General features: G+C 39.9%; 1 protein-coding gene across 9 annotated transcripts in view; it reads right to left on the reverse strand.

Annotated features, from left to right (window-relative positions):
- kn (EBF transcription factor knot) overlaps positions 1–27,500 on the reverse strand; it is a 226,617-nt gene that overhangs the window by 130,228 nt on the left and 68,889 nt on the right. For all 9 annotated transcript variants that reach the window (XR_010850709.1, XR_010850705.1, XM_067090293.1 and 6 more), the window contains exon 5: positions 13,261–13,334. Coding sequence is in view for 7 of the 9 variants with exons in the window: in XM_067090293.1 (XP_066946394.1) it covers positions 13,261–13,334 (74 nt within the window). In the remaining 2 variants the exon portion in view is untranslated. The remainder of the gene's footprint in view (positions 1–13,260; positions 13,335–27,500) is intronic.

A 27,500-nucleotide genomic window follows, 5' to 3' on the forward strand; every position in this document is an offset into this window, starting at 1 on the left:
CTTAAAAACAATTAAGATTTGTAATACTTATTAAAAATTACTTTAGATGAAAACTAGTCTTCTCAAATTCGCAAAAAATTGTATTCAACACTTAAAAACAATTAAGATTTGGTAATACTTATTAAAAATTACTTTAGATGAAAAACTAGTCTTCTCAAATTCGCAAAAAATTGTATTCAACACTTAAAAACAATTAAGATTTGGTAATACTTATTAAAAATTACTTTAGATGAAAAACTAGTCTTCTCAAATTCGCAAAAAATTGTATCAATACTTAAAAAAAGTTAATATTTGGTAATACTTATTAAAAATTACCTTAGATGAAAAACCAGTCTTCTCAAATTCACAAAAAATTGTATTCAATACTTAAAAAAAATTTAGGATTTGGCAATACTTTTAAAAAATTACTTTAGATGAAAAACCAGTCTTCTCAAATTGGCAAAAAATTGTATTCAATACTTACACACACACACACACAAACAAATGTAACTCCCGATAGCAAACACTGTTTTAAACTCGTTTACTTATCATTCCATCGCTGGCTCTTCGCTGTCCTTTCCTGGAGCCATTCATCTCTGGAGCAAAAGTACTGTAAACTGAAGCGAGTTCACAACAACCTCTCTCTCTCTCTCTCTCTCTCTCTCTCTCTCTCTCTCTCTCTCTCTCTCTCTCTCTGTTCTTGAAGGGGACGGGGAGTGCACGAGGAACAGCTTGTAGATCGGCCGAAGGAACAACAAGTTTGTTTTGATAGTACATGTGGAGTCACGGGGGTTCCAATGTTCCTTAATACCTTGTCCAAACACGGTTCAGGGGGCCGCGCGTAACAGCGCCTTTGGATATGATTCCGTCGACGGGATTGCCGACTTGCCTGAGGTTTATAATCCAACAATTATTTCCAAATGTACGATCGATGAAGAAAATATTACTCGCCATTGTTCTCGCCAGAAAGGGCGAAGTTTAATCAAATTCCATGAGAAAATATAAGCCCCAAATGGAATGGTTTTTATATTGAGAAAATTGGACTTACTGCACCCAGCAATTGTCAAAATGATAAAGAGGAATTCTTCTCCTTTTCGGAACTTCGGCAAATGCTACGGCGCACACACACACACACACACACACACACACACACACAGAGAGAGAGAGAGAGAGAGAGAGAGAGAGAGAGAGAGAGAGAGATTCATTATATTTTAAGTCATTATTATTATTATTATTTATTATTATTATTATTATTATTATTATTATTATTATTATTATTATTCGTGTCCACACAGACAAAATGTGATATAGAGAGGCATCCATTGCAGACATAATTTCGTCGTAGAAGTAAGTGACAGGTAACTTCACAAAGCAAACACTAACTAATTTCGGGATGAAAAATCTTTGTTCTCAGCCGTCACTGAAAACAGAATACCCCGAGGCACTTCATTAACGAAATCCGGAAAGCAAGGCCCAAAACAACTATGATCGTTTTCCTACATGGTGTCATACACCATTACACTTTCTGCAAAGCCTTTGATGTGGTAACTTGCCACACAACTGGACCCAGTCCACATTTTGCGTGCTTATCGCTACCGCGTGTATTGCATAATTACATTACACTCTGCTTTGACGAGATGATTAAATGAGCAAACAAAAAAAAAAAAAGGTCTTCATAAAATGGTATTAAAATTTTTCAAGGGAGCACCATACCCATATAGTTATTAATTGACATTAATGTGTAATTTCTGAAATATATTAATAACAACGTGAGTGCCGGAACTAAATTTAATGGCTTACGATACTTTAATCAAACTACAATAAACATCACTTGGATAATTAGAGAGCGTATGCGCTATTTTTCGTAATTAAACCGAATTGACATAACTACTCCACGGCACACCACAATTAGGTCAGTGCCACTCTTCCGTTGCCTTTATTTTAACTCGCCCGTGGTTAGATGTTGTGGAATTTGACATATCATATCATAAGGGGAGTAATAGTATCAGTTTTTTTTTTTTTTTTTTATTAGTACCGTTTCACACTTAAATTCATTACTTGCTCGGTTCCTATTTCTTAGTAAGTGGTAGTTTCGATGACTCTTCCTAACATAATTTCCTTGATCCACGTTAGAAAGTTTTCTTATTGTATATTTTCACAACCACTTCATTCGGAACTGTCTTTTCATTTTACTTTTTTTCCTCTTTTGTTTTATTCCTGCCCCATTATTCTCCCTTTGTGTGTATCTCCCTCTCTTTTTCCTCCTCTTCATTTTCCCTTTTGTAGCCCTGGGCTAAGAGCCCAATCAGCAACACTACTCCTACCCGGACCGCCCCCCACCCCACCCTCCACTTTCCTCCTGTCCTCCGTCGCCCCTCAATGCCAACAGCCCTCTCGCTCTCACTCGTTCTCTTTTGGCGAATTGATTAATTTGATATGTAAAGAATACCCGTATGCTTCTGTTTACATTCTATAGAAAGCAGTGAAGGCGGCGCCTCCCTCCCTCCCCACCTCAACCCCCTCGGACGGTGGGGCCCCTTCTGACTCCTTTTGTGTTCTTAAATTACTCTGTTCTTCAATTGGGCGAATCCTGTTTCCCCAAACCAAATTTCAATTTAGTCGGAAAAAATCAAAACATGCAACTTATGTGGAGAGGAGGCTGAAACGGAAGAAACTTGATTGTAGTATTCCTTAGTTATTCGTAAATGGTTCACTCTGGAACATGATCATGCATGCGACAGTATTTGCAACTGAAGAACACACAAGGCACAGGTGTACCACAGCAGTGCTCTCTGAAGATGAGTCTCATGAGTAATTAATTCTTTCAAGTCAAACTCACTTATTGAACGAAATTTGACAGAAATAGATTGCTGTCGATACGGCAGAAACACACTAAGATGGCGCAAAAAAAAAAAAAAAAAAAAAAAAACTGCGCCAAGTTTCTTTGTCGCAATCGAGTTTTCTGTGCAGCGTATAATGCTGTATGAAACTCTCAGCCACGGCCCATGAAACTCTCAGCCGCGGCCCATGAAACTCTCAGCCACGGCCAGGTGGTGGCCTGTGTTGTTAGCACCTATAGCGGTGCAGACGCACGATCATGGCTAACCTTAAATAAAATAAAAACTACTAAGGCTAGAGGGCTGCAATTTGGTGTGTTTGATGATTGGAGGGTGGATGATCAGCATACCAATTTGCAGCCCTGTAGCCTCAGTACTTTTTTAAGATCTGAGGGTGGACAGAAAAAGTGCGGACGGACGGACGGACAAATAGCCATCTTAATAGTTTTCTTTTACAGAAAACCCGTAAATACCACTCAAACACGTAAAAAGTTATGAAGCAGTAAACTAGTCGAAAATACATCTCTTTAAGTTAATGTCTTTGTGTTTGTAGGATATCTCAAGAGCGGGTGAACAGAATATTTGATGTCACTTGCCATATACATTTCTTATGTGAGCTTAATATGGTTAAATTTTTACTTAACAAGTTGAGCCAAGTCTCACCAGATTCTCTTCAAAGTGCTTAAAACGGGGTAAACAGAAAAATAATCGAATTAACAAATAAAGCCAACGACTGTCCAGTGCGCCTCTTTAAAGAGAAATCACTTTTCTGTTCTGTCCAACAACGCAACTGCATCAAAGGAATAAACTCTTGGACAGGTTTTGTGTAACCACATCAGTCCTTTAGCCCTTCCGTTGATCCAATCATCCGCTAATATCACTCTTTCTCCCCCTTCCCCCCTCCCCGCACATCTCTCCCTCCCTCCCTCCCTCCCTGTCTGGTTGACTGCCTTCTCCCTGTCCCAGTGTTCAGCTCGGCAACCCTCTTGCTCGGCAACCCTCTTGCTCCCTTGCTGGAATTGAATTAGTCACAGTTTCACGAAAACCCTTAAGACTCTGTTGCGTGTTGTGATTCTCTTTTACCAAATGCCTCTATAACACATGAAGGTTATGGCTTGAAAAATAACCCAGCGGTAAATGACAACGCATTTGGAATTATTACCCTCTCTCTCTCTCTCTCTCTCTCTCTCTCTCTCTCTCTCTCTCTCTCTCTCTCTCTCTCTCTCTCTCTATATATATATATATATATATATATATATATATATATATATATATATATATACACAAATCTTGTGTATGCGTTATGTTTGTCTGTTTGTATGTTTTTTGAGTTTTCATCCACCCATGACAAATTATCATTACCAACAACGTTCTCCCAAACTATTTCTCCATCAGTCCAGCAGATCCAATCAACTATTGCCCATCCATTTCTATTCGATAGGAACACAAGCAACCCTCGTCTTCCCGAGCACAGAGGGGAGCAAGGTATGGATAAGTATGGGAAGGGGGAAGGGAGGGGGTTGCATCAAGAGGGAAGGAGGGAAGTAGGAGGGGGGTAGTTGCAGTGGCGGCGTAGCCTAAGGCACCCGTGGCAGGTGTCGGTCTTAAATACCAGTATTACTACCCATATGGGTCGCATTCTGCCGAACTAAGGGGACGAGAAGGGGAAAGTGGGATGGATTACCCCCCCTTTTACTCTCTTTACCTCCCTTATCATAACCCTCTTCGCTCCACGATGACGACGGCGGTGCAAAAGATGGCGGTAACCACGAAGCAGAGAACTGAAACTAACGTGGAAAAGGTGGAATGAAATCAAAATAAAATTCAAAAGTGAAAACACACCAAAAGCCATATCTGGGAGCAGTTCTGCAGAGTAAAAGAGTGCGCTTCACTCCTGGAATTTCCAGTCCGCAACAGTTCCAGGAGATCCTGCAAAACTGAACGCTTGTTGCCCTTCCTGGCTTTGCAATCAAAGTTTACCATAAGGGAACCTCGTAGGAGAATGACTTTTTGGATTCTGGGAATCTCAAGATTTTATTCTTGCCTGAGAGAGAGAGAGAGAGAGAGAGAGAGAGAGAGCAGGAGAGAGAGAGAGAGAGAGAGAGAGAGAGAGAATTAGCCAACTGGCGAGTGGTGAGCTAAGCTAATTGTGAGCTCAAGTAATCCTCGGCTTCAAATGACCAGGAAGGGAAGGAGAGGCTAAGGATGATGGAGATAAGGGGGGCAGGAGGAGGAGGAGGAGGAGGAGGAGGAGGAGGAGGAGGAGGAGGAGGAGGAGTCAAAGACTAAAACACGACGCTGCTGCTGCATGTTTTAATTCCTAGTATCGAAAAATGAGAATTTAACGTGAGTTAGGCATTCACTGTTTTTTACTAAACACTTCTCGGACCAATGGCAGTGACGGCAGAGAGAGAGAGAGAGAGAGAGAGAGAGAGAGAGAGAGAGAGAGAGAGAGAGAGAGAGAGAAAAAAACAAAAGCAAAGATAAATAGCAAAATTAAGGGGGCGAAGAAAAAAAAACATACATATCAAGTTGTTCTGTAGCAGGGCAGACTTGAATTTCTTGAGCCAATTATGGCGGTTCTTATTATTACAGTTGCTTAATGCCTTAATGGAAGACCCAACGAGAGGAAATAAGATGCCCCCGGGGGATTCTGAAGTTCATAATGAATTTATATACGGAACAGGAAAAAAAATACATCCTTACTTAAGGGGAATTACAATCTCTCAAGAAATTGCTCCCTCATCTGTTTCTTGCACGTGATCTCGGTAAGATAAGCCAAATATCTTCTGATAAATGATGATATATTCTTCTGATAAATGATAATATATTTGAAAAGAGAAAATACTCGATTTCATTATGCTGTTTATCTCTTACTCCTGAATGAAGACAGAGGATCTCATATTCTGTAAATATAGTTTTCTATATAATCATGTATACTGAAAAATCTCATCTTTCTGATTTTATGCTGCACAAGTATAAAACAATGAGATCCGAGAGAGAGAGAGAGAGAGAGAGAGAGAGAGAGAGAGAGAGAGAGAGAGAGAGAGAGAGAGAGAGCCTTATGTCCTTTATTACGCCTCAAGGAAGAGAAGGAAGTTAATTAACCTCCTTAATTGATAGGGAAGATCTGGAGTAATGTGCAGTCAGGCATTGTGATGGCTTAATGGCTCAAGTCCCTGTGACCGAAAAGAAAAGGCTTAAGACTCGGCTGCTGCAACTCCTGCAGTCTGAAGACGAGGGTCTCGCCTCGGAAAAATTCTCCTGGACGAAGTGGTGGGAGAGGAGCCTTGCTCTCGAGCTCCTTATGTCGACAAATTTCATCTTGCGCAATCAAGGAAACGGCAAGATTAAACCTGAACTTTGCAATCCACTACGACAAATAGCGAATGTTAAACAACACTATTACTTGTATAAAAACACATACACTATGCGTATACACAGAGATGATCTATGCAATTTAGTGCAATAAATAGTGAGAGGCATTAAACATCACTCGGTACTTGTATAAGAACAAGTACAATACGCGTGCAGCCACAGACATTTGCGAACACATTTGCCACCACATTTTGGTTTCACCCCCGTATGAATACACCCATGGCATATATACAGTATATATACTTGTGCAATATATAAATACGTATATAAACACAAAGACTGACAAGAAGCGATTTCAATTATTACGCGAGAACACGAGCATGTGCAAGGGGTCGTAGAGGAAACTGGTGCTGGGAATGCAATATGGAAACACCTCCAATAACAACAGAAATGTCAATAACATTGACTGCTCTAAACCACAGATCTTCATCTCAGACGTTGCACGAGCTGGGAGTCACAGGGAAGATGGAACAATGTTTCACCTGTTCTTTTGGTCATAACTGACAAAGATTAAATCCTTTTTATTTGACAACTCTCAGATATGCTACCTTGCATAATTTACGTGATAGTCTGTGTGGGTGATCGGCTAACTGATTTATATGGGAAATAATGCATCTACAAAAATCATACAAGACCCAAGTGAATCATTTTTTTAAATTATATATCTCATAAAATATCACAATTATACAATGTAAATGAAATCTCAAAAATAAGGATGGCCTAGTTAGCCATAAAGTCGACACCGGTCAGGATCTACAATCGTGTTTCATTTTTTCCCTGAGGTGTTTGATGTGCTTGTGTGTGTATATATATACATATATATATATACATATATATATACATACATATATATATATATATATATATATATATATATATATATATATATATATATATATATATATATATATATATATATATATACATATTATATATATATGCAGCATATATATTATTCCATGGCAGACAATGCAACTATATTCCATTCTGCAGCACATTGTTATGGCAGACAATGTAACTATATTCACATGTTAGGTCCACAAGCGAGCACTTAATAAATCCCGTTACGGTAAAAATACCACATTTGTCAACACTGCCTAAGGGAACCACAAGCAGTGCATCAAATATCAAGAATAATCAGATTTTTCGGTAACTGTATTAGGGCCATCTGACATGCGCGCTAATCCACAGCGCTTAGAAAAGGGAAATGTGATCCTCTTCCCTGTCTGTATCTGAAATCGTGGGTCAGAGACTTCTGTGTACCTTTAAGACGAACTACTCAGAGGAGTTCAGTTACCACTCAAGAGGAATTCAGTTACGGTGCGGTCTTTCAGAGTTTTTTTTTATCTTGTTCATATTCCATTACGGGACGCTGTCTAAATAACAATTGAAAAGGCAAGTGTATGATGAAATACAATGCTCATCAATAATTTCCTCTGCGTTACAGTGTTAATCTACAGGCAATGAATTTCTGCTTTAAATTGACCACCAACCAGCCCAGGACCAACCACATTTACTAATGGTTCCTATTTACTGGTATGTATGGAAACCTCTTGATATCATGTAAACTTCCTGGAGCCGTGACCTTCTCTTACATGACCCCTCATCTTGGACTGTAAAGATACACTAATATTTGAATACTGACAACAAGACCGTAGGAGGTTTCCCGGTTTGTGCTGATGGCTGCCAAATCCCCAATATCAGTTCCCAAGAAACGCAGGTAAGTCTTCTTTAAAAGAGAAATTTTTTAACTCCAACCGCAGTGAAATCTCAGACGACGTGGGAGGGTCCTCGATGTCATACTACGGATGACGGCACCAGAAAAATAATATTCGTATGAAAATTAACTACGCTGTTTTGTAACCATCATCGACATGAACGCTAGTTCTACTCCAATTATGGCCTTTTAATTGCTCCCAGAGCTAATGACTAAGTAGGCATCAAAAGCAGCGGAATTTCCGGACACAAAAGGACGTAAGTCTCCCGCGACGTTCGCTTAGCGTAATTTTGCACACGAAAGAGCATGCGTTGGTAATTGCAAATGTAATGACCAAAAAATCATAGTCTCTCTCTCTCTCTCTCTGTCCTAAGGAATGAAGAAATTAACTCATCTGGGAGTAAGGCCATCATGCAAAACAGTAAGAGCTCAGCAACACCGAAATCATTCTTTAATGGCCTTCATTGTCCAAAGCTCTTTCACGATGACCATGCTTTGCGAGGCTTACAGTAGGTCAGTTATCCCTTAGCACAGTATACGAAATTTAACAACAAAACTGGAGAAATGTAAATCGATTTCATAAGTTACAAAGCTTCCGGTGGATCAAAGGAAAATATTCAGTTCTGTATTTGTAAGACAACACAAAATATAGGTTTCTGTTGTTCTTAAATTATTCATAACGTAATGATCATGACTATCGGCCCCCAAAGATATGGAAAAAACTGTTTTATCCCAGAAATCGACTAAAATTATATTCGTATAACATATCTGTACCGACGTGTGTACGCAATAAGTAAGTATCCAGTACTGATATCCACAGGGCAAATAAAATGAAAGTATTTATTTACACTGCAGTGTTCACTTGGAAGAGAATAAAAATGGCTTCAATTTTTTTTTTTATCCTCAGTAAGTAATGCATTCCTCAGCGTCTTTTGAATTTCTGTCAGTACAAGAGAATTCTTCGCGAAAAACAAACAAACAAACAAAGCAGGACACAAGAGACATCGGCAACATATTCGTGACACTTGACACTAACGTAAGCTGCTTATTATAGTTCGTCCACCTCTCCCGTCTAAAAGGTTTGGTGCACTCTTTTTCTTTCTCTCCCAATGGATTAGGATAAATGTGTGTGTGTGTGTGTTTGTGTGTGTGTTTGTTCGTGTGCGTGCAGCGTGAAGTTCTCTCTCTCTCTCTCTCTCTCTCTCTCTCTCTCTCTCTGAAAATGGTAAAGTGGATATATAGGGATGCGAGGAAATCAAAATATATCCTTGAATATTTCGCGGTAAATACAGTGAAGCCGTCCTTCACTGGCGCTGGATTACATATATTGGGGAAGGCTTCAACATTATGTTTTGCAATAGTTGTCTTTTTTTTCACGCAGTGGAACAGGGAGATCCTGTGCTGTCATTTTTGCATGAATGACCACCATTTCAAAAGGCAACGAAGGATCTTCAAAAGCACGACGCATAGCCCAAATGATTCCTATCAACGCTCGGGATGAAATGCACAGGTGGGCTTCCCGTACCTTCATGACTGCCAGCCTTCCCTTCTTTTTTTTTTTTATTTATTTGTTTCGAGGATGATTTTCTCGTCCGTGTAATGCACACACATAATAAAACACGTTGCAATTTTATGGTATGCGTTTTATTTCTTAGATTATAGATATTTCTAGCAAAACTCTTTTTTCAAAGGGATAAAAATTGGGATTCCTTCATTTCGATATCGCTTTCTTAAATTGCAAGAAGTATATCGCTAATTTATTTACAACAAACTAAAAATGACTTATTGAGTGAGGTGAGAAGTTGCACATGAATCACCAATATCTCAGAGGACTTCTGAAATCCTGAATAAAATTTATATAACTGATTCTAATATAACAAAGAAGATTAACTAAACTATGTATTGTGCTACATAAAACAGTTTTTTAAATGCTAAACGACTCGCATAGACTATAAATATATCCTTCATAAAGAAAAGCCAGTTGGAAAACAAATTACAGAACTGAAGACTGACAATGTTGCAAGGAAGTGTCGCGACTGGAATGAATAAATTCGCATGCAGAACGCGTGTGTTTATATGAGGGATCCTGTGTAAAAGAATACACCATACAGGTGGTCGGGAGGGGAGAAAGCATGGATCTGGTTACTGGTTACCATATGAGCATGAATGAATCGCCCATCACTGACAAACGGGAACAGTGAGGAATGGGAGAAAAATTCATTCATTCACCTGAATTATATTGGCTTTTTCTTCTCATTTTTGTAATGAATTTTAAGGCGTCACGGTCATGTACTTTACTCTTCGCAAACTAGGTCCTGTAGTCTTTCAAGAGGTAGATTTTTACTATATGAACGCGCAGCAAAAACCTCTCTCTCTCTTTCTCTCTCTCTCTCTCAAGACTGGTGGGCCACTCCGTCCTTCTCTCCATATGTGTGTGCATGTACGAATTTATGTATGTGGCGGCGTCGGTGCCTCTGTGTGTGTGTGTGTGTGTGAGAGTGTGTACGCGCGTGCGTATGTTTCTCTCCCTGGTATCCCTCAGTGTAAAATGTAGGATTATGGTCTGAATGGCGGAGCTGAATGAGGGGCAAAATTAAATATGAATTAAAACGGAGAGTTGGGTTCTGTTTTCAATAGCACTTTCCGGGCGGCCAAAATGGACTCAAAATGGAAGCGAGGGGGATCGGCTACCTCTCTATTGTCTGTTGTAATATAATCCAAAGGCAGGCGGTGCGCCAAGCCATGATACATACACGTACACTGCCATGACGCATACATACACATCTATACATGGACACGCGCAACGCTTACATAACAGGTGATATTCAGAGGACGTCACATCCACAGCATAGGGAGACATACACCAATGTGAAAACTATCATCTTCATCATCACATATTTCCTTTCTTATGCCCATGATTCTCTCCTTTCCGATTACTTAACTCTTCTGCTGTGGCAAAACGCAGGTTTAAAGTCTTCGAAGGTTATACGTATGGAAAAAAAAAGGAATATGAATAAATGCAAAAATAGCATAGGACCTAATCAAATTAGGCAGTGCTCGCCAGACCTTGCCCTTTCATATTTACCGCTTCAGTACTAATGGCACTGATAGCCTTTGCGTAGCCGCCATTCAAATGAAGAGCGAACCAGATATCCACAGTCACACTTGATGCGTCACCTTGTTAAACCAACTGAAAATTGAAGAGAGAGAGAGATATATATAATATGTATATATATATATATATATATATATATATATATATATATATATATATATATATATATATATATATATATATATATATATATATATATATATATATATATATATATATATATATATATATATATATATATATATATATATAATAATGATGTGTGTACGTTAATTGTACTCAAGTGGTGCGGAGAAAGAAACTGGGCTATGGTCACTGCCAAATTCAGCCTGCTAGATGGATCCCAGGTAGAGTACTTCCATAACATTAGCCACTCCATTCACTTACTTAGAAGGACCATCAGCAGTCCGTCGAACCACAATGCTTTCCTACATTTACATCCTGTCTTACAGAGGAGTTTATTTCAATCTTTTGCAAAAACCCTTCTGCCTTTCACTCATCTAGTCTGTGAGTCGTCTCAGCACTCATCCTACCATCCTTTACCTCTAAATATTGTTAACTAATCAACCACTTGACACCACCCCCAAAACATATTGCATATTAACATCTTCCTCGTTTCAATTCACCCTCACTTACAATCTTACTCATATTCACTGTCAACTTCATCCTAGTGCATACACATTTAAAACTTTTCTCTAGTTTCTGTACTTCTTTTTCACAACACCCAGTCATCTGCGAATACCTGATTCTTGGTTCAGTTTCATATAATGTAACCTCCAACTGCAATCATTTCTTTCCAATAATTTCCTGCATCATTCCATTCACAGATACTGAAAAGCCAAGAGACATAATACACCTTTGACTGAAATCAAATTTTTCATCAAATTCCCTTTCCTGCCTATACACTCTTATCACTTTGCTTCCATCATAAAGATGTTTCATCGCGCACTGTAACTTATATTTTGCCTCTATACCGGTTTTATTGTAACCTTGCCCTAAGCCACGTAAGGCCTTTTACCTTTGCTTTCAAACTTTTCACATAACTTTTTTATTAAAAAAAAACCACTTGATCCACACATACACATCCTCCCTTGTCTAAAACATTCTTTACACAATGCAGCAATAATTATTCCTCTCACTCATTCTTCGGACACCTTTTTCCTCTTTCCAGAGATGCCAACCAAACCCTGGTCATCCACTCAATCACACTATCACCACTGTAACAAAGCATCTCACATTTAAGCCCATTTGGTCTTGGGTTCTTTTCATTCTTTAGTCTCTTAAATATCCCCCTACCATCTTATACAATCACTTCCAAAAGCATTCTTACGCTTACACTTCTTCCTCTCTTGCGTCAATCAGCTCTTTCTCTCTCCCATCTTCCACACTTGGAAAACCCTGGAAAAACCTGAGCTACATTTGCTCATTAAACTTTTTCTCTCTCTGCTTTTACTTCATGGTAGAACAACTTATTCTTCTTGAAGTTCTCACTCACCTTTCCCGGTTGTTATTTATTTAATTCTTGATTTTTTTTTTATCTTCCTCACTTCTTCACTACCCTATTCATACCCATGTATTTTTGTGCATCTTTTTTCTCATGTAACTGCACTAAAATAAACTTTGAATAAACCTCATTCCACCGATCACTGATTTTATGCCCGCTTCCTACCCTCATACAGCCACTAACACCTGCTGTCCCTGTTATTGAATTTTTCATACCGGTACTCCTCATCTACTCCTTCCAACGCCATTCATTCTCTCTAAATATATATATATATATATATATATATATATATATATATATATATATATATATATATATATATGTATAATATATATATATATATGTGTGTGTGTTTGTGTGTGTGTGTGTGAAATAAAATAAACACTGTTAAATTGCTGACATCAATAGGTCAAGGGAAATGAAGATTAGAAAGAGTCATAGCACATGCTCCCTAGCTCACTCTCAACGCATAGAAATATGAAACACGATGCCTCTAGGTACTGCAGGGTAACCAAAGGGAACTTCGGGGCCAATACCCACGCTTCAAACTTGAGCTCGATACAATAGTCAGTTAGCACGCTGAGGGAGTGCACCAATTCCGAAGCACAACAGAGAAAGAGGGAATAGTGGAAGGCAGAGCTCGTTCAGTCTTTTGATCCTTGTCAAAGTCCGCTTTCCACAATCTGAAGTATAATAAAGTCGAAAACAAAACGGACAAAGAGTCACTTACCTGCACATAACTTCGTGCGTGAGGAGAACCCGACACATCTCTGGGTTCTTGTCTTGACCTTCGTATACGATAGCCTGTAAAAGGTGAAATAGATTATCGTTAATACCTTGTGTGAATCATATCGTAAACGCCTCATTTTGAGACAGTTAATATACACTGTTCTTCTTTGGTGCATTTAAACGGTGAATGAAAATTAGTGAAATACTTGTATACATAGCTTGTAATACTTAGGGAGGTACATATGTAATATCCGTAACCTATCTGTTAGTATGTTATATACATGTTATGTATACCTTAGTTTAACAAGACCACTGAGCTGATTAACAGCTCTCCCAAAGAAGGGCTGGCCCGAAGAATTAGACTTATATTTTGCGTGGCTAAGAACCAACTGGTTACCTAGCAACGGGACCTACAGCTTATTGTGGAATCCGAACCACATTATACCGAGAAATTAATTTCTATCGCCAGAAATAAATTCCTCTAATTCTTCATTGGCCGGTCAGAGACTCGAACTCGGGACTAGCAGAGTGCTGGCCAAGAACTCTACCGACTCGTCCAACGAGGAACTATGGTATATACAAATCTTATGCATTTAATGGAAAGAAATACACATTTCAGCATAGCTGTCGAAATCGACATCTTGAAACTGGTGACAATGAACACTACAGCCAACACTGAGTGACCCGTGTTAACTCCCTTCTACTTTCCTACTTACCTCCCACCCGAAATTAGCCCCTTTCCCCCCCTCCCTCTCTGTATCCTTCGAATCTCCCTAGATCCCAGCTCAAGTCCCCTGCTGTCAGGCAGCCTTGTAATAAAAATAAAGCACCACCTAATACCCGCTGTAATGCGTCCTTAATCAAAACACCGCAACCCCCCTCTCAGTCGGGATTAATCCGCCCAAATCCTCCCACCACTAAAAAGTCAAGATTATGGTTAGCCCATTCCTCTCCCATGACCTTCCCCCACCCCTCTATCCATCCTTTCCACCCCTTCCTCCCTCTCTCTCTCTCCTCTCTCTCTCTCTCTCTCTCTCTCGGTATCATTCTCAATATCATTCTTACAATTACCGATATTACTTCTTATAATATAACGTGCTCTGCCAGATTCAGTCTCTCTCTCTCTCTGTGTGTGTGTGTGTGTGTGTGTGTGTGTGTGTGTGTGCGTTTCATTCCCGACATCATTCTTACAAATGCCGACATTATTTTTGATATACTATAGTTTGTTCTTCTAGAATCAGTCTCTCTCTCTCTCTCTTCTTTCTTCTCTTCTCTCTTCTCTCTCTCTCTCTCTCTCTCAGGGCTTTGTATACCCCCATGAAGACCACCAGGGTAGCTTGAACAGGTGGTCGTTGCCTCATGTTGTAATGGGTCCATGGAACGAAGGGGATGCGGACGGGGGGAGGGGGATGGGGGCGGGCGGTGTTACGGCGAGATGAACACTGGAGGAATATGGTTTTAGGAAGGGATTTTCGAGAGGTGTTGAACATCTGCAGTAATCAAATCAATACAGCAATGTCTTCCTCTGAGAAAAACGTGATGAGAGAGAGAGAGAGAGAGAGAGAGAGAGAGAGAGAGAGAGAGAGAGAGAGAGAGAGAGAGAGAGAGACGATCTTCAGAAACAGGTCGAAGATAGAAGTATGATGAGGGTTGCAATATCTGGAAGCTTCGAAGCTGCGTCCTTGGGAGGCGATCTGCATTCCCTCAAGTCAATGACAGGGAGGGACGCTCAACTACCGAATATTGGTCACAATGGACGCCACAAATTAATTCCTAAAGCATAATGTGGGATGGGGAATTGATAGTCTCCAGTCTCCCGACAGATGATCCATTCAGTTCATCCCTAATAAAGAATAAATTACGCTCGCTAAAACGATCTTCAACATACACATTAAAATGCAGAATTATTTCATATGTGTGGGGGGAGGTGAGGTCGGTTAGGAATCCCTATGCAGTGAGTGTGTATATATATATATAAATATATAAATATATAAATATATATATATATATATATATATATATATATATATATATATATATATATATATATATATATATATATATATATACATACACACACACACAGTTTATATATAAGTATAAATATATACACTAACTGATGCGGAGCAAACAGGAAAAGATTCCCCCTATACACTCTCTGAATAGGGATTTTCCCCCCACACCCAGGCTTATTTTCCCCTGCCCCTTATAAAACCTGGTAGCAGCCTGGCTTAGTGGCTCAATTTTCCTCGTCGATTTCCTGGATTCTGGTTCGAATGTGGACTCATCCGCTTGGGATGAATTTGATTATCAGCTTCTTCTCCATCGCAGAGGGCGGATGGATGCTGTTGATGCTCAAGACAAATTTGTTGTTGATTTGATGTTGATGCGGATTTTATTAGTGTTTTTTTTTTTTATATGGGCTGGTGATCAGTTATTTTTATTTCTTATTGATATTTTCCTCTGCGGAAAACTTAATAGCTCGATTTTCTATTTGCGTCACTGAAAATAATTCAGGATATGCGACAGAGTTTTGGAAAGCCAGTTAGTCGAGAAATGAAAAAATGGTAATTCCAAACATTGAACGCAATATTTTGTCTATTCATGATATCATAGGTATGGGAAAATGACCTCTATAGAGCACTCTTACGACCAGTTATGCATAGTGATTATTGCATTCCCTTTTAATACAAAAGCCGACGGGACTGTCTGCTGTGTCCTAAAGAGAAAGAAGTAAAGAATACAACCGTTTTAGGAAAGAGTCTGTAATGTCCGAGTAACTGGAACGAGACCTAAGAAAAAAAAAAAAAAAAAAAACTCCAAATGAAGTCGTCAAAGTATTGCCAACGTTTACTGAGTAAAATATGGGATGAGGCTGGCTAGCTGGTGCTAATTGGCTTCTTGATTACCTAAGACTTGGGCAGACCGTAGCCCGCTCCTTTAACTCGATGAGATTAGTTGTAATATTGTACACCATCTATTAGATTTGTTATACTCCAAAGCATCAATTTTAGTGTTTCCTCTAACTTTCCCACAATTAGCGGCAAAGTGAAATCTTCTTACATTTTTACACAAACGAACATCTGTGCATTACACTGACAGATATTCAGGATCTCCAGTAACCCCCAAACATGAAACGTCAGCACATAATCCGAACTATTTAACTCATTGCAGAGGTCTGATATTGAGTCTTCTGTATCTTGGAACGAATTCCATTACCCAGTAAACACCAAATCATAAGAGGGCCTTGGTCAGCTGACCCCACCCCTTCCCCTGGAAAACGCAGCAACGCAAAGCTTCCAACCCCCCACCCCCTTCATTGTTTCATGTTCAAATATGTATTTAGAAATTGCTTACACTATTTGGAGTGGGTTTTGAGACATCCTACCACCCTCGATGCTTCCCCGCCACCCCTAGACCCCCAACGAACGGCCGCTTACGACGACACAATGGGCCGGAGGACACGCTTATAAGGGCCTGAAATGGATTACGATGCTCCTCCTGCGCTTTGGAAATTTTAGACTCAGCGTCGCAGCCAAGAGAGAGAGAGAGAGAGAGAGAGAGAGAGAGAGAGAGAGAAAGGAACGGGCTTGGGCCAGAGAGACATTTCAGTAGTTATTTAATTGTGAGTTAAGAGAATTCCATTTAGAAAAGTGCAACGTCGACACACACACAGAGAGAGAGAGAGAGAGAGAGAGAGAGAGAGAGAGAGAGAGACTGCAGTTGTATGCCGAATGAAAACGGATCGATTAAAGGCTAGTTATAAAAAACAAGTGCCACAATGTGCCCACGCTCGAGGAGAATGATAGTATCGTAACTGTTAAATACCAGCCACCTTAGATTTTTTATATTCTGTGCCACTGGTTTCTCCACCTATTAGCAATGCCAGAATTTCGCAGTCGATTACACAGGTTATAAATATTACCGAACACCGTAACTAACGCATCCATGCACCATCACCTTCAGTGAGCGCATTTTTTTGTTTTCAGTTCCATATAACCACACGAACTAAAACGACCATTTTTACATTATCTTCTCCTTTTAGACTTTCGTGGTTTCCTGGAGTGCGGTTTATTGATCCATCCTGTAGAAAATTGCTTACACGACCAATATCGTAATCAAGAATCGTCCATGAAGAACGGGTTGATATATGTGAATACGTATTGATGTTTATCGTTTAGAGCTAATGAATAAAATATAAATCACATTCGCTGACGAGGGCACTGTTTCAGAAAGTTTGGGCGAGAGAATAAGAGCAATATAAAGATTGATGGGTAATTCTAATTTTCACCAACGACACTGTCGAAGTCTTATGCAGATTGAAAGATAACTTTTAATGCAGATGATCAAACAAGGATTGATTTGTCTGGTAAGTGTCCCGAGAGGTTCGGAAAAATAAATAGAATCTAGATTGAATAAAACTTCTTTGACGTTTGCCGTTCTTATCGAATCACCATGAAATGTTCGCATAACTGGTCATATACATCACACACACGCACGCACTCACTTATGCACAAAAACACACGGTCTTTTAAGAAAAAAAAAATGATCTTGAAAAGCACTGATGAAGAGCATGTTTCCTTTTGTTGCGACGCCTTTTTCAAGTGAAGCAACATAAAGACCTATTTTCTGAGCCACTGCATAATTCATCCGAAAAGCATGTACTACGCCGATGACCTCAAAAAGGATCTGGGTTCAACATATTCTTCAGACCAAATTATCATAAATCTCAAGAAACCACAATGGATTCGAGAACGGCAATAGTTACCACAGACATACTCGTATGCTTGCCATTCTTCAGTGCACGAAATGGAATGGTCAATAAAGAAAGAGAGAGAGAGAGAGAGAGAGAGAGAGAGAGAGAGAGAGAGAGAGAGAGAGAGAGAGAGAGAAGTCGGTAATAGGCTTTGTCCTTTCTTCCATTCATTGATCCATCGCTTGCTACTTTCTTTTTTTTTTTTTTTATCCTGGTTTTGTTCTGCATTTGCTAAGCAATCCTTCGTCACTACAGCTATTGCAGTTAATAATATCCACTTAAACTGGTGATTACAGTCAGACCCACACTTGTGTAAGTGGAATTTAACTATTACCACGGTCATATCCACTTACAACCGACGAAGTTTCTGTATCGAGTAATCGTTACTTTAATGCATAAGGGAAGAAAGCACACACACACACACACACACACACAGAGCATGCAATATACCCTAATACTCTTACGTAAATTCAGTACATTACCATTATCGCAGTTTTCTCTGCATAAACAACAGCTTTACCGTAAATAAACTACATGTTCGTCTGTTTATTTTCAATGAGAAGACACTTGTAAGCTACTGTCGATGAGCTATTGTTCCTTAACGAATAAGACCATTATATTTATCAGAACCATCTCTATCATCAACTAAATTTTAAAAATATCTGGGAAATGGTATATACGGGAGTGCACTCTTCTTCGAAATATGAATAAGAGGAGAAAGCGGAAAAGAATCGGAATTATGAGAGTAAAAGGAACGGGAGATTGTGACAACAGGGGAACTGCGTGATAAGGGGGAATATCATTAGAATAATAATACTGGTTTGGGTGCCTTACTTAATGTTGGATAACTTACAGCCACAATAGCTCACCCGCTAAAGAAGGGTCAATATCGTCCCAGTAAATTAAGATCTCTCTCTCTCTCTCTCTCTCTCTCTCTCTCTGTATGCGTGTGTGTTGGGCGGAGGGGTGATAGGTCTGTGTATGTATGTGTGATGTATTTGTCCTGTTGGATGGCACATTCATACATTTACTGTATACACATGCATACATATGTGAGTGGGCTTTTAGACGAAAGTCAGTAAAAATGGGTCATTTTCGTGTGACCCTTAATAATTTATGAGATTATTTGAGGAAAAGGGTGACGTTACTGCCTTATTGCACAGGGTCCTTTGAGAATGTTACCTGGCAAATGAGGGTAAGTATTCACTCTCCCTGAACCTATGGTTACCTGAAGATAAATTCCCTACCTTCCAGAGAGACTGAGACGAAATGCTGTCCTATGGATTGCTAAGTAATAATACAGTAATATAGTTATTGTTATTAGTCTCAATACATGTGCAGAGTACTAAATTTGAGAGTTAGGGCAACTTCGAGTCTAAACCGCAAGCAAATCAGTTAAAAAGCATATTGCTAAGCCCTTCTTGAATTAAGTCACTGACATAATCATCATCTTTCACGAAATGACTAATGATATATAATCTCCCCTATGGCGTTTGTTACCCCTCACCATACCACGCCTTCCACCGAACTACAAACTGCTCAATGTCGAGAAAATTATAATGACGTCCACACACTGAGATTTTGATCCGAGAGTGCAATTTCGTGGAACAAGACTTAAGACTTTGAGCTTTCAAGGAATGCCTTTGTGCGAGATAAAAATTGGAAAAAGAAGAAAAGTATATCATGAATTCTCTAGTAACAATCACTTGTTCTACGTAAATACCATGGACAATCAATATGCATAAACTTTTTCTATCTTCATCCTAAATCATTTTAGATACTTTTCGGCTGAAAACCTTGAATTATAAGTTGGAACTGATCCCCCACCCCCGCCGCCAACCTCCCCCAACAGGATTCCAGCATGAATTAGGGGCATTATGTTGGGCGCTATAACAGCCATGCAGTCACGAGGAATATACATTTATTTCACTTCGTAATTACTTTACCAGTCGAATTCAGATGTAACAGATCCATCGTCACTTTGGTAACAGGATGTTATGATCTTTTTGGGTGAACTTCAGTGAATCTACTGATCTATTTCTCTGTCGTCCTATGAATAGATATTTTTTTATGACAATGTAATTTATTCTCTATTTTCATAATTTATTTTGGTGTTCACAATGACCATGTATAGACGTAAAACGATTCCAACTGGCAAATTTTATACTGAAAAAATATTTTGTTTTGATATTTAAAGTTTTTTCTTCGCTCAGGTTACTGCAGCTCTTCTGCTTCATCTCTTATAGCTCCCATCGTTGGGCTGTTAGGCAGGCATATTTCCCGTGCACTTCTAAGCACTGGAATTCTCCCCTCGCTTTCGTTTTCTGCGATTATCAGTAAGCTTTCATTGCTCGAGACGCCCGTTAATCGTTTCTGCAGGCCAAATTTCTCTGCTGAATAAAAACATTGTTTTGTCTTTCAGCTGGCATCTGCATCAGAAAAAAACAGCTGAAACACATACACACACGCACAGAGAGAGAGAGAGAGAGAGAGAGAGAGAGAGAGATCCTCAATGAAACAAACACACAGCCATAAACCTCTCCACATAGAACCATAACAAATGACCAATGAATATTTCCCAGTAGTTAATTCACGGTTAATTCGGTAAGGTATTCACACTGAATGTGGCCAGATTATACGGCCTCGCGGGTGGGTGTTGGGGCATGAAGTGGGCCAGTGGCTTTGACCCATTAGCACCCATTGTCGGGTCATTCCAGTCAAATTACGGCACCCATGCGGAACAGCTCCAACCCATATGGCTCATTTTTTCCCAGTCCTTTCCTCAAAAAGGATTGTATGAAACAAGACTTTCACGTAGCGTCAAGCTCTGCAGTTAGTAGTAGTAGTAGTAGTAGTAGTAGTAGTAGTAGTATCTTGTGAAGAATCAAAGCTATTTCACATACAAAGAACGTAACTGAACAACGTGTGCGTATATATCTGTTTTGCACATCTGAGAGAGAGAGAGAGAGAGAGAGAGAGAGAGAGAACTGGTTTTGGATTAAACCAGCTTTGTGCTGGCACGGGCTCTTGCTCTGTGGCAGCCCGTAAGAGAGAGAGAGAGAGAGAGAGAGAGAGAGAGAGAGAGAGAGAGAGAGAGAGAGAGAGAGAGAGAGAGAGAGAATTAGTTATAGATTAATCCAGCCTTGTATTGGCACTGGCTCTTGTTCTGTGGCAGCCTTAAAACAAAAGAGAGAGAGAGAGAGAGAGAGAGAGAGAGAGAGAGAGAGAGAGAGAGAGAGAGAGAGAGAGAGAGCCTAAAAATGTTTTACCTTGAGATTTATTACCTATACCTTGACTATGCACATTTCAGAGAGAGAGAGAGAGAGAGAGAGAGAGAGAGAGAGAGAGAGAGAGAGAGAGAGAGAGAGTTTTAGATTAAGCCAGCTTTGTGCTGGCACGGGCTTTGTGGCATTCCGTGAAACTAGAGAGGTCGTCCTCAAAATCCGCACCAGAAGGCCATGCAGCTGCCCTGCAGTCGCACTCATCATGGAGGCGAGGGGGCGCTGCCGCCCGACGACGGCGACGCCAGAGGAGGAGCAGCAACAAGCAACAAACGAAACGGAACGAAAGGAAGCGTGCTTCGGGAAAGCGAGCGAGGCAAGTGCAAAAAAATCCGCGGACCCTAAAAACAAACTGTTTTCACGTCATTTTGCGAATACGCGGCGATCCTTGGCCACACGGGTATCGATTTCACGGACGCATGAAAGTGTATTAGATGACGCAATGACTCACATGCAATGATGATGCACTCGGCAGGCAAATCATCTGAGCCATGCAACAACAAAAAGAGGATAAAGGAGGAGGATAAGGATCAATAAACAACTTAACGCGGAGGACAATGTACGTGTGTGTGTGTGTGTGTGTGAGAGAGAGAGAGAGAGAGAGAGAGAGAGAGAGAGAGAGAGAGAGAGAGAGAGAATGTTCTGGGTGCATGGCAAATAACGTTTTTGTTGTACATCCGCCGTATCACACGACTCTTTGTCGCTGTGGATAAATAATGTGGGTGGCCGACAGTCGGCCTTTTCATTTATCCCCTTTATATTATGACTTGTTCTTAAAAGGGAACACCAAGTAGGAAAGTGATATCCATCGTAGGTCTGCCGCGGACTTTGTTTGTTGATTACACAGCTCCGTTGAAAGCTATTTTTCCCGAGCGAGATTACCAATATCAAGAGGTGACTGTTATGCGTTATGAACTCGGCAAATGGCACCATTATCATTGTGCCTGACATAAATCATTGTAACTACTATCATTGTCACTTCCTATTGTTTATTTAGACTGCTATCTAATTCTGGTCCCGAAAAAGGACTGCCAACGCTATTCTTTCTCTCACAAAATATTTCACGATTAATGGTAGGAAAAAAGGTCGCGTAATGTGAATACCTCCCACGGTCAATTGCCTTCCCGGGAATTAAAATTGTTATGATTTAATCATAACACTTTCAAGCATTAGTACATACAAATCTATGTGGTTTTGGCTTCCATTTCTCTAGTACGTCCGTACACAAATGGAAGATTTTACTTCTTTTAACATCTGTGTATTATGTTTTTCGTGTGACAATTCGAAATGAAAAACAAACTTCCAAACAGTCACACCTCAGCACCAAAAACTTTCATGTTAAAAGGGAAAAGAGAAAAATAAAAAGTTCCGCCACGACCCAGGTTTCCACAGCAAAGTCTCTTGATGGATGTCGAGGGGGGCACGGATCAAATGGAAGCGCGGGAAGCACACGTGCTTAGGCCAGGCGAGAAGCACGCCCGTGATTACGGGCACAATGGGAAGCTTGGTTCTCACAATGGCCAGACACGCTCCCATATTTCAAGGTAATTTTCAAGCCATTTGTTTAAATGTTCAGTGGCGTTGTCGTGCCACGCAAGCCAGTCAAAAGAGAGCAATGAATTCTTCATGAGCCAACTCGTCTTTTTTTATGTTTTTTGTTTTGACAATTGCAAACAAAACCATGCGATAAAGTGTCCCACTTCTTACATGTTCCGAGACTTTCCCACACATTCAGTGGTCCGCTATCTGCTATGCTCTAAAGGACTCGAGATAAACTTTGTTGCTCTTAGAGATTTAAAATCTACTGGTGTTCCCACTGTTAAATAATGAAGAAAAATAATTTTTTAATGACGATTATGATGACGTAAACTCTAAAAAGATTACACCTACGTCAACACTAGTTTAAAACGATAGAAAAAGGGACAAAATCATAAATATATCCAGCAGCCTCACAGACACCTGTTTTTTAATCATTTTAAATCATACGGTGGAAAATACTGCCAAAGGCATTTCCTAGAACGGGCGCTATTTATGAGGAAGTTGCATATTACCTATCCTAGAGGGGCATGTATGACCTATCCGATGAATAAACCAAGCACGCTCAGCAATATACAGTGGGCTGCCCGAGAGAGAGAGAGAGAGAGAGAGAGAGAGAGAGAGAGAGAGAGAGAGAGAGAGAGAGAGAGAGATTCTAGTCTACGAGTAGCTTCCCCCTTCAGTCTTTGAATATGCCATGAACTGTCCATGAATCTCTCTCTTTCTCTCTCTCTCTCTCTCTCTCTCCACTGCTTTAAAGGAAACTACCGAATCAATGGAACATCTTTAAAGTTCTGAATGAAGGTTTACTCGTCAGTTTCGCTAATTTACCAATCGTAGGGTCAGTTTCGCTAATCCACCAATCGTAGTCAGTGTTTGACACCATACAAATCAGGTAACTGCAGTTAATGTACTAACCTATATATACGATCTACGCTAAAAAATGCCCTTGTTGATCACGGGAAAAAAATATGGACAAAAAAAAAATAATAATAAGAGCTGCTGTCAACGTTGTTTTCGTAACGGAATACCGTCTTTCCGTCGCAGTAGTTGAGGCTTTTACGTGTCAAAGACCTGAATCAGTTTTTTTTTTTTTTTTTTTTTTTTTTTTAAAGGTGATAACTATTCCTATAGTTTGGAGTCTACCTTTTCTTTATTTAAAGAGGACTGTTGCCAGAGACAACGCTAAATGAGGGATGAAGACGAACAAGGAACCCGATGAATAAGGAAACTCCCATAATTATGACTTTATAGCCCCCACGGGAGGAGAAGAATAGTGTATATAGAGAACAACTTTATTTTTTCCTTCCGTATATATTTTCCTAAGATATATAGCCATATATCATGATCTTAGCACAGAATAATGCTGAACAATATCCTTTTTCAACATTTTATTTCTGCCAAGAAACAACTTCTTGAATTATTTATTCGTTTTCCTAGTTCCACGTCGAACGAGTCGGTAGAGTTCTCGGCTAGCACTCTGCTAGGCCCGAGTTCGAGTCTCCGACCGGCCAATGAAGAATTAGAGGAATTTATTTCTGGTGGCAGAAATTCATTTCTCGGTATAACGTGGGTCGGATTCCACAATAAACTGCAGGTCCCGTTGCTAGGTAACCAATTGGTTCTTAGCCATGTAAGATAAGTCTAATCCTTCGGGCCAGCCCTACGACAGCTGTTAATCAGCTCAGTGGTCTGGTTAAACTAAGGTATACTTTATTCGTTTTCCTAATTCACGACACAAAATAGCGAGGCGTTCATCCCGGAATACAATTTATACATACTCACATTTAACAGATCTTTTAGCGAGAGACGGGATCTCTCTCTCAGGCGACGAGAGAGCTAACTCCCATTTTGACCCTCAAGAGAGCATAATGGCAGCTGGTGTTTTACAGCAGTTTTACGTTCCTCTTCCATCACGAGAGAAACCTCTTCCAGTCCTTTACATCACATCCGCACTATCCTACGGCTTCTGTTCTGCTTAAAACATGTCTTACTCTCTTTCTCGGCCCCCCTAACTCCACATTCACCAGTCTGGAACCCCACACCATCCATTTATTCTGACCATCTGCTTTTATCACGACACTTCAATTTGTATCGTTAAATATAAGTCAGATTAGAAAAACCGTTCCCGAAATCTTAGGAGGATATATACTATTCTTCTTCTCCTGTGGGGACGATCAAGTCATAATTATGGGAGTTTCCATCACCAACTGCTATTCCTTATTCATCTTCATCCTTCATTTAGTGTTGTCTCTGGCATCAGTCCCTCTTTAAACAAAGAAAAGGTAGACTCCAAATTATAGGAATAGTTATCAACTTTCGAAATAAAAAAAGAAAACAAAACTGACACGTAAAAGCTTCAACTGTTGCGACCAAAAGACGATATTCCGTTACGAAAACAACGTTGACAGCAGCTCATTCTTTTGTCCATGCCTTTTTTTTTTTTTTAGCAGTAATACTTTGCAGCCTCACTTCTAACTTTCATCACTAAAAAGGGTAACACCCTAAACTGCTTTCATTCTATCAACAAATCCTTCATAAGTAAATATTAACATCTTGCTCGTCCGGGTGACCTAATCCAAACAACCACTTCTTCATCTCTGGTGTTTACCTGGCAGCATCCCTTCCTCTATCCAGGCAGCCTTCCTTTGCTTTTAACTTTAATTACCGATATACAAGGGGCGTTTACATTCTATACATGTAGTGTTTACGCGTTTACATTCTTCCCATGCTCCGTTTCTCCGCATCAAGTAAAAAAAAAAAAAAAAATGTTCCAGCGTCATGATTCAAGTTTTCCATTGCTTTTCATACCCACAAAGACTCGTTCTGTTTCCAGTGCTCATCAAGATCTGCTTATTTCTGTCAACGCAGTAAATATCCAACTCCTTTTCACATGGAACTTGCCGTAGTTTTTGTAATTACTTTTCACAGAAGTTGGAAGCGAAAGAATTCGTTTCTTATCACACAAAGCACCGAACGTCTGATAATTCTGTGTCAGTGTTGCTCAGACATCTCCATTATAATTGCTCTTATGCATTCAAAGCTGCAGTCTGGTCGTCTTGTTTACAATGCATCTCATCCCTTTCCCCTCACTCAAATCACAACACCTTTCGCATTTCCTCGTCGTTTTTAGTTTCCTACACCTAGTATCATCATCGCCTTCTCTTTCCTCCGCCTCTTCCACTATTCACCCTCAAAACTCACAAACTTCGGTCGGTCGGCCCCTCTCCCTTCCACAACCCATTTTTCCTCTTCCTCCTCCTCATCCTTCTTCTCCTTTCCTTTCTGTCTTTTTTTCCCCCCTTCCGTCATTCTTTCAATCCGAAACTCGGCGCTACCATCACCACCACAAAAACCATCGGCTAAGAGGCACCGAGAAGCACCAAGCCGAGAGAGTGGGCCAGGGGGGTAGAGACTCAGGTCTTGCGTGCTGGTGCTGTTGACTCTTGCTGCATTATTAATACGGGACTCTTACCGCTTATTCAACACATAATAGAGGCCCAGCATGCCAAGCTGCTAGTTATTGTGGTTCGTTCTAATGGCTTGTTTGTTTTGGTCATTCACGCCGGATGCTTCTTCTTTTTCTCATCCTCCCCCTTTTTCTTTCTTCTTTCTTTAGCCGACAGTGGATTTTTTTTTTCCTTTTTGCTATCTTTGACTGTGCATCTTCTCTCTCTCTCTCTCTCTCTCTCTCTCTCTCTCTCTCTCTCTCTCTCTCGCTTTCGTTCGTTTTTATTCATTTGTTTTTTCCTTTGTCTTCACTACCATTTCTGAACCTTGCTCCCTCAATCTACATTCTTGTACTTGCTTGAAATGATGTATGAGGGGAAATGACAGGTAATCACATGTCTGACAAATAGTAATAAATGAAGGCATAAAGCCAAATTAAAGAAAATCTTTATGAAAAAACTGACAGTCATTATTCAAAGGCTTCACGAAAACTTAATAAAAATGAGCACTTGCTTCAGAAGCCAAATATTGTGCCGCATAAAAATCAACTTCCTAATTTTTTCTTATTCTATAAATTTTTCTTCAAGAATTTAATATCTAGTGGACAGAATTTAAGAAGCTGATCACTGGCAAACACAAATAAACAAAAACAACCCTGAAAGAACAGTAATGGCTTAGTGCTTATTTTAATTACTTAACAGAAAGAATGCAATTCTGCTACAGTAACTTTTTGAAGATACGATGAAAGATGGAGCGGTAGGCTACCAACCGCTCTCTTTCTGTGATGTCTGTATCCCCTGGCCTATCTAAAATCTCACTAAAAGCTGGCGTTATTTAGAAACAACAACCAGACAGCGATTGCAAAGCACATCGAAGCATCATCAAAGCGTTGGATGAATGTATACAAACCGTCTGAATATCTTGTATTTACATATAATCCATACACAATAGGATTCTCAGAAAATCGATAATACACGGGCAAGATTATGCGCGGCATGAATGGAACATCACCAAAAACCGATTTCCCGTCGTTTTTCTTATTTCAAGCCTTAATGGGGGACATCAGCAAATAGTTTCCACGACGACAGCAGATTCTGCGATGGTCAAGAGAGGTTGCTGGAATTAAGCTCGATAATGGTCCCGTAATGCCATCTGTCGACCGGCGAGGGGTTGAAAGCGATAACCATCAGGTTACAGGAGACTCCGACACAACACTGC

This window comes from Macrobrachium rosenbergii, chromosome 4 (genome assembly GCF_040412425.1).
Source record: "Macrobrachium rosenbergii isolate ZJJX-2024 chromosome 4, ASM4041242v1, whole genome shotgun sequence".
NCBI lineage: Eukaryota > Metazoa > Arthropoda > Malacostraca > Decapoda > Palaemonidae > Macrobrachium > Macrobrachium rosenbergii.